Source organism: Talpa europaea, assembly GCF_964194135.1.
Source record: "Talpa europaea genome assembly, chromosome: 2".
Lineage (NCBI taxonomy): Eukaryota > Metazoa > Chordata > Mammalia > Eulipotyphla > Talpidae > Talpa > Talpa europaea.
The window spans coordinates 93,913,216-93,927,486 of NC_140068.1; the positions used below are offsets into that span (position 1 = coordinate 93,913,216).

At 52.0% G+C, this 14,271-nt stretch overlaps 1 protein-coding gene across 3 annotated transcripts in view; it reads left to right on the plus strand.

The window, feature by feature from the left end:
- Positions 1–1,494: 1,494 nt before the first annotated feature.
- Positions 1,495–14,271, plus strand: part of CPNE5 (copine 5) — a gene marked incomplete at both ends in the record, with an annotated part of 95,262 nt that continues 82,485 nt past the window's right edge. For all 3 annotated transcript variants that reach the window (XM_084257573.1, XM_084257574.1, XM_084257575.1), the window contains one exon: positions 1,495–1,589. In XM_084257573.1, the coding sequence (XP_084113699.1) occupies positions 1,495–1,589 (95 nt within the window). The remainder of the gene's footprint in view (positions 1,590–14,271) is intronic.

The window sequence follows — 14,271 nt, forward strand, 5'->3', positions numbered from 1 at the left end:
CCGGGACAAGGTGGAACCCAAGACAGGCCTTGCTGGGAGTGGGACCGCGGGAGAGGAGCCTCAGTTCTCCCCTTGCATGCAGGACAGAGCCTAGAGCCCCGCACACAGCAGGCGCCTACTTGGTGCTGGTGGCAGAGACGCCCTGGGGAGCTCAGCGCGCCCTCTCCCTGGCGGCAGAAGCTTCTAGACACGGGGACTGGCTCAGCCTGGTGGTCACGACGGGCCGGGGGTGGGGAGGGCGCTGGCACGTGTTTTAGGTGGCTGACTCGGCGGGAGCCAGAGGCGGGATGGCGAAGCAGCCGTGCGCCGACTCTTCCAAGGCTGACGGCCCTCCCTGGGAAACTGAGGCGGCCCCTGGGGCAGCGGAGTCGCCCCCGCACGCGCCCGCCACCTGGAGAGGTGGAACACGTTTCTGGACTGAGGCCCGCCCCTTTTCCCCAGAGGGCGCAGACCCTCAGCAGAGATCCTGCTCCAAGCCTCCAGGGGTGGGGTGATGTCTTTTGCACACCCCCTCTCCGCTCTGGCCCGCAGAGACCCTTCCCAAGCAGACGCCCCTAGGTTCACACAACCTGCCCTCTCCTCTCATTTGGAACCCCCTTGGGAGGCTGGGAATGGGGGGCGGGGAGGGCGCAGATGGAGACGCACACTGCCCGGACCATCTCCGGCCGTCACCCCCTCCCCAGCCCCCAAGCTCCCAGCCGCCGGAGCCGCGTCCCCACGCCCGGCACGCGCGCACACACGCACACACAGCCGGGCACACCGCACACTCCCACCCGAGCGCAGACCCCGCCCGCGGCCCCGCCCCGGCCCCTGCGGGCGCCCCCTCCGGCGCTCGCAACCAGCGCACAGCCCGCCCCGGGTGGCGCGAGGCGGGAGGCGGCGGCTTCGGGTAGATTTGATTTTCCCGCAGCCGGGGCGCCCCGGAGCCAGAGCCTGAGCCGAGGAGGTGGCGCTCGCAGCCGCGTCTCCAGCCCCGCCGCCGCCCGCGCCGAGATCCAGCGAGAGACGGCGCAGCCCCTGCGCTCCGGGCTCCCGGCTCAGCGCTGCCCGCGCCCGGCCACCCCCGCCGCCCGCGCCCCAGCAGCACCCCCGGCCCCCGACGCCCCTCTCCCGCACTCGCGCCTCCTCTTCCCCCGTCCCCACGCCCCTCTCTCTGCGCCCCTCTTTAAGACTCCGCGCGTCCCTCCCGGTGCCCACTCCCCGCGCCCCTCCGCCTTTGCCCTGCGCCCCAGCTCCCTGGGAACCTGGCCCCCTCTCCGTTGGGTCCCCAACCTCCTCTTCGCGTCACCCGCGCCCCCTCCTCTACCCGCGGCCCCCGCTCCCTCCACCTCCCTTCCCTCTCACTTCCCACGCCCCCTCTTCGCTCTCCTCTCTCCTCCCTGGCCGCCCAGCCCCGTCTCTGGAGTTGGGGGAGAGCCCAGGGTTTCAGTTGCTCCTGTGGAGGCGTGAATCGCCCAGGGATTGACTAATTTGGGGTGGGGGGCGCGGTGGGTGATGGAGCAGCCTGAGGACATGGCGTCGCTGAGCGAGTTCGACTCCTTGGCGGGCAGCATCCCGGCCACCAAAGTGGAGATCACCGTGTCCTGCAGGTGAGCCACCCGCCGGCCCGGTCCCTGCCCCGCCCCTGGCCCCGGAGCCCGCGGCCCCTGCGGCCGGGACCCCAGCCTGCGCGCGTCACGCTCTGGAGTGTCTCGCCTCCTGGACACCCCCCACCCCAGTCCTGCAAGAGCCCCTGCCCGGCGGCGGGTGGCTGCCGCTGAATGGGAAGCCGGGCTTGGGGTCGCATCCCGAAAGTTCGCCCTCGGGGCTGTTGCTGTGAGGGGGTATGAAGAGCCAGGGGCTGGGGCCGAGGCTCCCCGCGCGGAGAGGGAGGTAGTGAATGATTGCTCCGGGGTCTTCGCCGGGTTCCGACTAACCCCTCCCCAAGTAGAGGAGTGATTTGCTCCATCCCTCCTAGGCTTGCCCAGCTTCTGTCTTCCCTGCCTTCCTTTGCTCCCCTCTTCTTCGTCCTTTGGCCCACACCCTCATCCTCTCCCCAGCCCTCACCCCACCCCAACTGCTCTAGACCCCAGGATTCTAAAGCCTTTCTTCACCTACAACCACAAAAAAAGACTGGAAAAAGGCTCAGATCCTTTCATTCATACTGAGGTGTGGGCAACTGAAAACAACTTAAAGCGGCACCATTTAAAAAAACAAACCAATAACATGGGTCCAAAATCTTAAGCCCAAGGACTAAAACACTGTGGACTTTCAGAATCCAGCAGGGGAAGGGGAGGAATTTGAATTTGAGGGCGACCATCCCTGAACCCTCAGTCATGTTACACTGGCTTCGGGGGTAACTTCTCTATCTAAGAGCTGCATCTTCCCACCTTCTCCTGTCAGAGGGGAAGGCTGCCCCAGGTATGAGAGGTACAGGTGGAGAGGAGGGATTTTTCCCTAGAACATCACCCTGCAGCTGGCCTAGGGCCACTGCCTTGCTGGGACTATTCACCTTAAGCATAGCCCACCTTGGGGCTCCCCTAGAGATGCCATTCCCCCTCCCCCAGTGACCACCAGCATTCCTTGGGTCCTACCTGTCCCCTAGTTCCAAATCTCCCACCCCATCTTCCAGGTCACTCTTTGGTCAGACCCTTCCTCCACACTCATGCCCCTCGCCCCACCCTACATTCATTGGAGATGTCGTAGAGCCAGATATCTAGCCTGGGGCTTGAGAGAGGGAGGGGTTCAGGGGGACTTGGGATGCGTGGGAGTAAGGACTGATGAGGTCCGACACAGCTGAGCCAGGCCCTCCTGTGAGAACTCCCACATCTCTCCCATGCTCCCCCCCACACAATGCTGTCAGAACCATCTCCCAGAACCATTTGCATCTTGCCATTACTCTGCTGGGAGATTCCTGATGGCCCATTAGCTCCAGTCTCACCTCCCCAGCCATCAGCAGCTGCCACAGCCTGCCCTCTTCTGCAGGCAGAGGAGCAACATCCCTCTCAGCCTTCAGTCATGCCTCTGCCAGAGCTGTCTCCCCATCCTTCTCACCTCGGAGCCTCAGAATGGCCCATTCCCCATCTAGATTTTAGTCCTTCTTCTCTGCCAGTTCACAGCCCTCCATCCTGAAAAGCCTGGCCATATGTTCCCCACGACCAGCCCTGCTTCTTCTCCATGAGACACCCAGCCAGGTGCTGTGTCTGTGTCCCTGGGTGCTCAACCTGGGCCACGGGGTCACTCACATACTGAGGATTCAACCCCCTAAGTCATGTAAATTGTGCAGACTTCATCCCTCCTCTCTTGCATTTGAAGGCAGAGACCCCCACCCTGACTCCCACTCACGAATCCTCTACTCCAGTGGGGAAGAGAGGCAGCAGAGAGCACATGACATTGTGGCTTAGAGACTCTTTGAAATGGATCTCTGTGCTACCACTTGGGGCAAACTTTTAGCCTTGGTTACCCCCGCTTGTCAAGTACGAAAATGAACACAGATTTGGCAAAAAACCTTCACTGAGGTAGCTCCCGAGAGAGGCTGGCACATCGCAGGTATTCGCAGGAAGAAGATCCTGAAACACCCAGCCCTATACTTTGCTCAAGGAGGGGCTGGTGTGGTCGCTGTAAGTCAGTAGCCCCTCCTGCTGGCTCTCCCAAAGTGGGGTATTCAAAGGACACAGACTTCTCCCCCTCACACCCAGGGGGTGTGTCTGGGTTGCCCCGGGTTTTTTGTTCCCTTTCAGGGGCGTGATCCATCAGCCTGAGGAGGGGCAGACCTGGGCCCGGCTCCTGCTCTGCAGAAAACTAGATGGCAGAGATGTGGGGTTTTTTTTTCTTTGTTTTTGTTTTATTTATTTATTTGTTTATTTGTTTGTTTATTTATTTATTTATTCAAGCACTGGGTACAGTCAGAAGCATGAGAGGGTGAGAGAATTCACCAGAGCCAGAGCGGGGAACAGAACAGGCAGACTGACAAAATACACTGCTGAGGGGAGCAGTGGGCGTCGCAGGAGAGGTCTGTCGCGCCATGTGGGACCCTTGCCTGTAGTCGGGGATCAAAGGGTGCTGCAGAGGCTGTGGGCAACTTTGCAGGGAGGCCCTAGAGATGTGGGTTTTGGAAGGGGCGAGCAGGGAGGTGTTAGCCTAGAGCCAGGAGAGGCAAGAAAACAATCGGGGTAGGCTTGAAATGGTAAATTCAGGGTGGCAATACCTGATGGGTGTATCCCAATATGACCTCAATTAAAAATAAAGAAATAAAAAATATGTTTTAAAAGAAACTCGAAATCTACCTCTTTGTCTCCACCATGTCCCACTATCCAAGTTCTAGAATAGGGAGAGAAAGAAAAGGACTGGAGGGAAGGAGCGGGGGAAGAGGGAATCCAACACATGGGATATTCTTCAGCATAGTCTTCATTCATGGTCACCCGTTAATGATCCTCCCCTACACCCCATGGTCAACACCGACCAGGCCCCAGGAGAGGAGGTGTGGGATGTTCCTGTGTCTTGAGCATCTAAGCAACACTTGCTGGTGGGCAGGGAACCGTAGGTCAAACAGGGGTGGTGAGGTGAGAAGTCCAGGGGCCTAAGTTTCAGGGAAACTAACATTCCTGTGTTCAGTTCCCTTGCCTCTCTGTTCCTTAGGAAGGTCCCTGCCAGTCCCTGCAGCCCTGCAGCCCAAGAGGCTCTGTTGTTGCCTAGAGGAGGACACAGTACCCTGTGCCTATCAGAGGGCACTCCTAGCTGAGCAAAGCTGCCCACTATGGGGTACATCTGAGCCTCAGCCCAGGACCATGGCAGTGGTCAGCCAAGCCTCTGCTGGAGGCAACTGACATTGTGAGGTGGACATGTTTGTGCCCCTTTTTAGGTGGGCTATCTCTTGGTCTCATCTGTAGTCTACCCCTGAATAATTATTTTTACTAACTTAGGCAAGACTCAGGACCAAAGATCATAAAGCTTCTGATCTTTTTGCACAGTGGCTAAGAACATGAGCTTCGGCATCTGTCTACTTAGGTTCAAACCCCAACAGTCTCTGTTTAAGCTGTGGCTCAGTTTCCCCATCTGTAAAGAAGCATAGCAAATCCTTACTGTAGTTAGAGGGACTAAATGGACTGATCCATGATATCCTGTTATTTGATATCTGATAGTAAATAAAGATCTATCTTTACTTGTGCCCAGGGTTTTGTAGGTCCTGGAGGCATCTAGAGATTCTTACCATCTCCCTCCCCCAGCTTTACTGAGATACAATTGATATATAAAATTGTGTATATTAAGAGATTTGTAGGGGTTGCTTTGGGAGTAAGGGCACATAGTTTGTGGAACCAGATACCAGTAGACAATGTGAACCCAGAACTGCCCCTTCTGATGGTCTGTTCCAGACCTTTCCGGACTTTGTTGGCTCCTTGCAGACCCAATGGAAACTCCCTGTCCAGTATTCCATTCTCCAAGGGTCCTGTTTATCTTCAGGTTTTTATACCTGTGTGTCTTGGTTGAAAAGAGTGATTTGCATTTTTTATATAACAGGAAATATTTGCACTTCTGAAGGGTCCTGCAGGAAGAAACAATGCACGGTTCCATATGGTGGGGTTCCTGAGACCAAGATGGAAGGTGAGGGGAGAGAGTCCAGAGGCAGGTGGTTGCTAAACCCTGCAGGAATCTCTCAGGCAGCCCCCCTCTCCCCACCAGCTGGCCTGGAGCTGGTGGGCAGCTGTTGCCTCTGCCCCAGAGATATTGCTTTCTGCTGTCTGTTCAGGTTGTGTTCATGCTGCCTTGGGATCCAGCCAAGCTCAGGAGCAGTGCCCTGGCCTCCCAGAAGAGGTGTGAATGAGCTCTGAATGCTTTCTTCTGACAGGCAGGGGAGGGTGACTTTGGGGAAGGAGGGGCCTGGAACAGAGTGGCAGCTGTCAAAGCCAGAGCTAGGAAAAAGAGGTCCATTTGGCCTTTAAATGTGCCAAGGCACTCACTTATTGGAGCCAGGGGGATAATAACAGTGAGATTTTTATTCACTGCTTACTATGTGCTAGGTACTTGACATCTATATTAGACTGAACCACCTTCAATTGTCCATACGCAACTGTGTTTACCCTACTCAAATAGTCATTTGGTTCAAACTAAGATTATTATATTAGTTTTTGAATGCTGTGTAACAAGTTAAACCTAGTGGCTTAAAACAGCAGCCGTTTATTATTTCACCATTTCTGTGAGAAGCCCAAGCTCAGTGCAGGATTTGGGGGTACACAATTTAGCTTCTTTGCTCAAGGTTTCCCCAGGCTGAAACTGAAGTGTGTGCAAGACATGTGAGATCATCTGAGACCTGGGGCCCAAGCCCGGCTCATTTAAATTGGTGGCAGAATTCAGTTCCTTCCGGCTGTAAGATTATAGTCCAGTTTTCTAGCTGGTTCTTGGAGGGAGGTGCTTTCAGCTCCCAGAGGCTGCCCTCAGGTTCTAACTACGTGGGCTTCTCACAACATGGCAGTTACTTCTTCATATCTGTCAGGAGACTCTCCCACAGTCTTCTAAGACAAAGTCTTACAGAAAGTTAATGTGATCCCAAGAGTGAATATCCCATCATATTCCCAGGTTCCACCCACAGTCAAGGAGAGGGGATTATGGGGCCTCCCTGGTGGCCGAGGGGTTAAGTCTCACCACTATCACCACTGCAGCCTAAATTTGATCCCAAGCCAGGGAGCTACCCACATGGCACAGCAGACCTCTCCTGTCTCGCCCATTGCTCCCCTCAGCAGTGTATTTCAGTCAGTCTGCCTGTTCTGCTTCCCACTCTATCTCTGGTGAATCCTCTCATACACCCTCCCCCCTCCGTACCTCTGGCCTACACCAGAGGTGTTCTTCTATGCAAAAATGAAAATTAAAAAAAGACACTAAAATCTAAGACACTAAAATCTTAGTTTAAAAAAAAAGAAGGGAGAGGGGATTATGCAGGCTTGTACACCAGAGGGTGGGGATATTGGGGAACAGCTTAGTTTTCAGCCTACCATAATTACTGTCTCTTGAATTTTACAACAATCCTATGAAGTAGATAGTATTTTCCCTTTTTGCTAATTAGAAGTCAAGACTCAGAGAAGCTCAAGGGTCTGCACAAGATTACACAGTTAGCATGTTTTAGAGAGGGGGATCCAAATCCAGTTTCCTCAGAATTCAAAGCCTTGAGGGCTTCCTGAGGTTGGTGGTTGGGGTCTCCATGGGGTTCACCGTGGGGTCCTGAGTACCAACCATCACAGGTATGACCAAGAATTAGGTGTTCTGTCTCCAGAGCCTTCCTTGTGCAGGCATACCTCTGGCTCTGGGAGGCAAACCCAGAACTGAAGTAATACCTGGGGAGCAGCGGCCATAGAGAGGTGTGGGAAGGCCGTCAGTCTTCCATGGCATCCATTCCATATTAGTAACTGACCATCTCTCCTTTCCCAGCCATCCCTGGAAATGGTCTACCATTGGGAAATTAGGGTAGGAGAATAAGGATGAAAAGCTTATTGGGGCACAGAGGAGTCAGGTTCAGTTAGGAATGTTTTGTCTGTAGGCAACAGAAAATCTGATTGATAGTGCCTCAAACCCAAATACATTTATTTTTCTAAGTTCACAGTGAGTCTGGGGGTAGATTAACTCAGTGCTGTTTTGTCAACTCACTTTGCCATAAAGTACTCAGCTGTGTTTTTATTCTGCATCATGCAAAAATAGTGGCCCTCCTTGTTACAAAGTGGTTGCTCCTGTCCCATGTATCATGACCACATCCGAAGATAAGAAACAAGGCATAGGGCCAAACTTCTTTTTTATTTTTTTTTTAGATTTATTTATTGGGGCCTCCCTGGTGGCGCAGGGGTTAAGACACAGCCTATGAAGCTGTCTGCAGCCTCTGCAGCATGAGTTTGATCCACGGCTGGCCAGGGAGCAACCCACATGGTGCAGCAGACCTCTCCCCTCAGCAGTGTACTTCAGACAATCCACCTGTTCTGTTCCCCACTCTGTCTCTGGTGAATCCTCTCACCCTCACACATCTGTCCTGTACCCCAGCTCTTGTATGCATAAATAAATTAAAAAAAGTTTATTTATTTATGCATTCAAGAGCTGGACTGTAGACCAGAGTTGTAAGGGGTGACAGGATTCACCAGAGACAGATTGGGGAGCAGAACAGGCAAATCTACTGAAATACAGTGCTGAGGGGAGCAGCAGGTGAGACAAGAGAGGTCTACTGTGCCGTGCAGGTAGTTCCCTGGCCAGGGATTGAACTCATGCTGCAGTGGCTGCCAGTAGCTTTATAGTGCTGAGACTTAACCCCTTGCGCCATCAGGGAGGCCCCCAAAGTTCTTTTTATCTGCAAAATGTAGTCCTTCCTGAGAGTTCTCAGCAGACTTCCCCTTCTATTTCAATGACTAACACTGGGTCTCATGTCCACCTCTAGACTAGTATATTAGTAAACTCAGAGGCTGTAACAAAATACCATAGACTGGTTGCTTAACAGAAATTTACTTCACACAGTTCTTTTTTTTTTTAAGATTCATTTATTTTTTTAATTTATACAATAGCTGGAGTACAGGCCAGAGGTGTGGGAGGGTGAGAGGATTCACCAGAGACAGAGTGGGGAGCAGAACAGGCAGACGGACTAAAAGCACTGCTGAGGGAACAGCAGGTGAGACAGGAGAGGTCTGCTGCGCCATGTGGGTAGCTCCCTGGCCAGCTGGGACTCGAACCCGTGCTGCAGAGGCTGCGGACAGCTTCACAGCACTATGCTCAACCCGCTGTGCCACCAGGAAGGCCCCCTCACACAGTTCTTGAAGAGGGATGTCTGTGATCAGGATGCCAGCGCAGATTCTGGTGAGGACTGTCTTCCTCAGCAGCTTCAGATAGCTACCTGTTCATTATGTTCTCACATGGCAGGGAAAGAAAGAATGGGCAAGCTCTCTGGTGTTCCTTCTTAGAAGGGTACTGTCCCCTCAGGAGGACTCTACAAACTCATAGAGCTCTCATTACTTCCTAAAGGCCCCATCTCCAAATACCATCAGGACTAGATAGTATGAATTTTGTGTACACACAGTTCAATTAGATAGCAGCAAGAGACATGAACCTACCTTTTCTGACTGCAGGGGGTCTCCATCATATGTCTGATCCAATGTGGATTCTGTTAGCAGGAAGGAAGTGGGGAAGAGGCAACCTGAGTTCCCTGGGGTAGATGGGGCCTAGAGATTGGCCTCTTTGAGGGCTGGCTCCTTAGATTCTTCTGTAGCCAGTAGTAGGTGGCTGGGGTCTGGTCTGGCACAGTCCAACTTGGATGGACCCCTGACTAACCTCTCTTCCTGTCAGTTTCCTGGGCAAGAAAAAAAAGACTTAATGTGATTTCAAAACCTGGCAAAGCTCTTCTGCCCCCTAATCTCACTCACCTCTGCTGGCCTAACACAGTGCCTAAGGGTCCCAGTGGGAGAGCTTTGTGCCTTTGGGTATTGAAGCCTCCTGCGTATGCCCCTGAAAGTCGATGCAGTTCCTGACATGCTTTGTTTGTTTGTTTTTTATTTTTTTTTAAAGATTGATTTATTTATATAAGCACTGGGGTACAGGCCAGAGGCGCAGGAGGGTGAGAGAATCCACCAGAGACGGAACAGGGATCAGAACAGGCAGAAGGACCGAAATACACTGCTGAGGGGAGCAGCAGGTGAGACAGGAGAGGTTTGCTGCGCCATGTGGGTTGCTCCCTGGCCAGCCGGGTATCAAACCAATGCCGTGGAGGCTGCGGACAGCTTCACAGGGCTGTGCTCAACCCGCTGTGCCACTGGGGAGGCCCTGTTTGTTTGCTTTTTAAAGATTTATTTATTTGATTTATTTATATACACAAGAACTGGGGTGTAGGCCAGAAGTGCAGGGGGGTGAGAGGATTCACCAGAGCAGAGTGGAGATCCTAACAGGTGGATCTACTGAAATGCACTGCTGAGGGGAGCAGCGGGCGAGACAGGAGAGGTCTACTGTGCCATATGGGTCAGCTCCCTGGGCAGGATTGAATTCATGCCCCCGTGGCTGGGAATAGCTTGATAGCGCTGACACTTTTACCCCTACTCCATCAGGAAGGCCTGACATGCTTCCTTTGAAACCCTGATCATCTCATTTAACTTCTCCAACCTCAGTTGCTTCGTCTGTAAAATGGGGAGAAGAAATGTTTCTGCTGACATCCTATGGGATTGTTCTGAAGACGAAAGCAATAATGTTCTATATCAACTGGAATGTGCTTAATAATAGATATCATAACTGAACACTACTGTTACATTCATTCGATAAGTGATGTTGATCTTCATTTGTTATTAAGAGTCCTCTTTGTGACAAGCACAATGATGAACAAGATAGATAAACTCTCCTCTCATAGAACTCACAATCATGACAAGTGTGTAAATAAATATATACATATGTGTGTTAGCTCCCTGGTCACAGATCAAATTCAGGCCGCAGTGATAGATGATAGTGTGATATCACTGAAACCTAACCCCTGCACCACTAGGAATAAATAAAAATAAATCTTCAAAAAAATGTATGCACAGGGGGTCTCCCTGGTGGCACAAGGGATTAAGTCTCAGCACTATGAAGCTATCAGCAACCACTGCAGCACAAATTCCATCCCCAACCAGGGAGCAGACCTGGCGCAGCAGACCTCTCCTGTCTTGCTTGCTGTTCCCCTCAGCAGTGTAATTCAGTAGAGTTGGGCGCCAGCTGTTATAGGACAGCCCCAATATTGAATGGGTTGCCTGGCTGTGGGTCCTCACCCGCGCGCTTAAAAGGGACTTATTAATACTCCACTACAGGCACACACAAAAGGTTAATAAAAGGTTTATTTACAAGGGAAAAGGAAATAAGGAAAATGTACAACTCAGGGAGAAAATAGGGAAATAAAATCTTTAATGCGTCCTACCTGATCCACCAACCTGGAAACCCAAAGGCACTCTCAGAGCTGGCCAGCACTGCAAGCTGGCGGAGAGCCAAAATGGGGGACCCCCCTGCTCCAAAGCCCATGTGTCTGGCTTTATACCAACCCGACTGCTTAACCCCACCCTCGGGTCCCAGACACCTTCCCTTTGGTGGTGATGGGATTTGGAGTTCCCAGTGTCTTTGGCTTTGGCCTGGGGTTGGGTGGAGTCCACAAAGCCTGTATGGAATTAGCTTTAGGACATCCTTTCCCCTAACAGATCCACCTGTTCTGTTCCCTACTGTGTCTCTGGTAGATCCTCTCAACCCCCGTACCTCTGGCCTGTACCCCAGTTCTTGTGTGCATAAATAAATAAATCTTTTAAAAAATATGTACATAAAATATACATACGCACATTTTTTAAAGCAAATAATGTCAGACAGAGATAAATGCTCTGCAAGTAAGTTTGTGGTTGTTTGGGACACTTTAGACTGGTAACTTTGAGCTGAGATTCTTAGGATAAAAAAGCCAGCTGGGGAAGGATCTGGAGGGAAGTGATTTGAATAGGAAGAACAGCAAGTGCAAAGGTCCTGTGGAAGAAAAGACCTTGGTATATTGCCTGACAACAGGAGGCTAGTGTGGCTGGAGAAGGTGGGGGGAGTGGAGGAGTGTGAGGTCAGAGAGGAAATGGGTACAGCTCATGACCTTGTGACCCATGCTAAGGGGTTTGACTATTCTAACAGCAGAAGGGGAGAGGGAGTTACACGGGACTAATGGGATCTGACTGACCTATAACAATTTCTCTGGTTGCTGTGAGGAGAATGTGCTTATGGGAGGTGGGGAGTGGTAGGAATTGAGGCACATTGCTAGGCAGGCCGCTGCTGTGTGTTCTGATGCGAGACAGTGATGATGGTGTCCTGGGGAAGAGGGGGCTAGTTTGGCATATATTCTGAAGTAGAAACCTTTAAGACTCGATGAATGGGACAGGAGAGGGCATCAGGGAGAGATGAATGGAACATGCTTCCTTCATTTCTGTCTTAAGCTATTGGCTTCACAACATCCAAATAAGGCAGGTCTGTGACCTGATGTGCAGATAAGGAAACAGAGGTTAAGTAGCTTGTCCAGGGTCACAGCATGTGACAGTGTGGAGATTCTGGCCTGGATGCAACTGAGGCAAAGCTCATGCTCTTTTCTCTCAGCTATGCAGCACGGGAGGAACAATTATCACAGTAATTAATAATAATAAAAATGCAAATAGCCCCAGGAAGGCGAGCTCTTTAAGTCATGTGCAAATTGCTTTTTAGACCTTGGCGCTGCAGCTTGGCAGGGAGACAGTGCTTGTACAGTGCAGGAGGGTGGGTGAGAAGCAGATCTGAAAGGGAACCTGGGCCAGTGACAAGGGCTGGGTGCCAAGGTCCCTCTCCTCCCAGTCCTTCTTTTCTCTGATTATTTCTGCCTGTTAGGACGGGAAGATGGGTAGGAAGACATGCTACTCGTGCACTCCCCATGGCGCCTCCAAATGAATTCAGAGTTCAGTCCCTGGCAGCCTGGGGAACACAGGCAGGGCACAGCTTGCAGCCTCAGTTGCCTTGTCTGTAGAATGGGAGGATGTTACCTCTTGGCATTGATAAGCAGGGTGAATAGAGCATCAAACGTTAAGTACCCAACAGAGGATGTGGATTATATCTGCATCCACAGGTTATGTCCGTGATTCATGGCATCACTCTCCCACCTTTGCCTGCCTGGCAAAGGCATTCTGTATTCTGCTGTATACAGAAATAGGGTGTTGCTGGTGGACTCCTCAGGCCCAGGGGTCTCTGTAGGCCCCCTAACGATTCCTGTTTCTCACTGATGTTGGTCCACCTGTCCCCAGTCTGCTCCCCTCAAGAAAGGCCTATAAGGGCCTCCCCTGGTGGTGCAGCGGTTGAGAGCTGGGCTGCCAAGCTGCCCGCAGCCTCTGCAGTGCCGGTTCTATCCCCGGCCACTGGCGAGAGTCCCACATGGCGCGACAGACCTCTCCTGCCACCCACTGCTCCCCTCAGCAGTGTATTTCATCAGTCTGCCTATTCTGCTCCCCACTCTGACTCTGGTGAATTCTCTCACCCTCCTGCGCTTCTGACTCTACCCAGTGCTTATATAAATAAATAAATAAATCTTAAAAAAAAAAGAAAAAGAAAAAAAGAAAGGCCTATAACCAGTCAAGCAGTGGTGGTTGAGGGTTGAGGGCAAGGTCCTGCCCCAGCCATGGGGAGAAAGTGAGGCATCCTAGAAGTCATTTCATTTTCCATAGGTGAGTACTTACTCTATGCCAGGCCCTGAATTGCAACTTACTGTGTACCAGACACTGTTCTGTTTTGCAATAGGAGCTTTTTTTTAATTCTCAGAAAACCCCTAAGGGGGGGGACTGTTATTCTGCCCACTTTACAGGAAGGGATACTAAGGCACAGGAAAGGCTAAGTGATGTCATACAGCCAGGCAGGGGCAGAGCTGGGTTTGGACTCAGCATGAAGCTCCGAGGCACTGTTCTCAATACGGCTCCCCCCCCGCCACCCCGCTACACACACACACACACTTTCACTGGAGGTTGGAGGCGTGGGGGTGGGGGGCACGGAGGGGGGGTGGTTGTTGAGAAGATAAGTCATCTCAACCTTTTTAGCTTCATAAACCTCTTTGGGAATCTGATTAAAGCTTTCCCCAAAGAATGCATCCATATATACCAATAAGCCACACTATATTTAGAGTTTCAGGGAGTCCATGGGCCTCCATTAAGGACCCTCAGCCCAGGACAATCTGAGAGCAAGCGTTCTTGGGGTGTTTCCTTCTGTGCTCCAGTCAGTCACTGCTCAGTGCATCCAGGCAGATTTTGTGCACTTTGTTTAGAGACAGGGGATGAGGGTGTGTGAGGGGCACTTCATCCAGCAGCTCAGCTCGAGAGTGAATACACCCCCCTCAGATTGGGGCTCCCTCAGGACAGGGCCAGGTCGCCTCTTCTCTGTAAAGGCCCAGCTTCTTTTTCCAAACTACACTACCATTTGGAGGATGCTGCCCTCAAGCACTTTCCTTCGCACCTGCCAGGAATTCTCATTTCAGCCTTTCCAGTTCCTTCTCCCTTTGCTGGGGCTTGGGGGACTTCCGACCTCACAGCTTAGTGCTTGGTCATTCTCTCTCTGCCACTGAATTGGGAATGATTCCTTGGGGGAGGCTGGAGGAAAGGGGCCCTCAGCTCTGCTTCCCTGGCCTTGATTTAAGGAACAAAAGAAGCCTAGCTCCAGGCTGCCGCAAGTGTGTTGGCTGAAGGGTTTTATGCTGTTTTGGGAAAAAAACACATTTTGCCTGTTGGAAAAATTTCCCTTTGAGCTTTCCAAAGATATAAAGCAGAGAAAAAGCACTTATGGTCTGGTCTG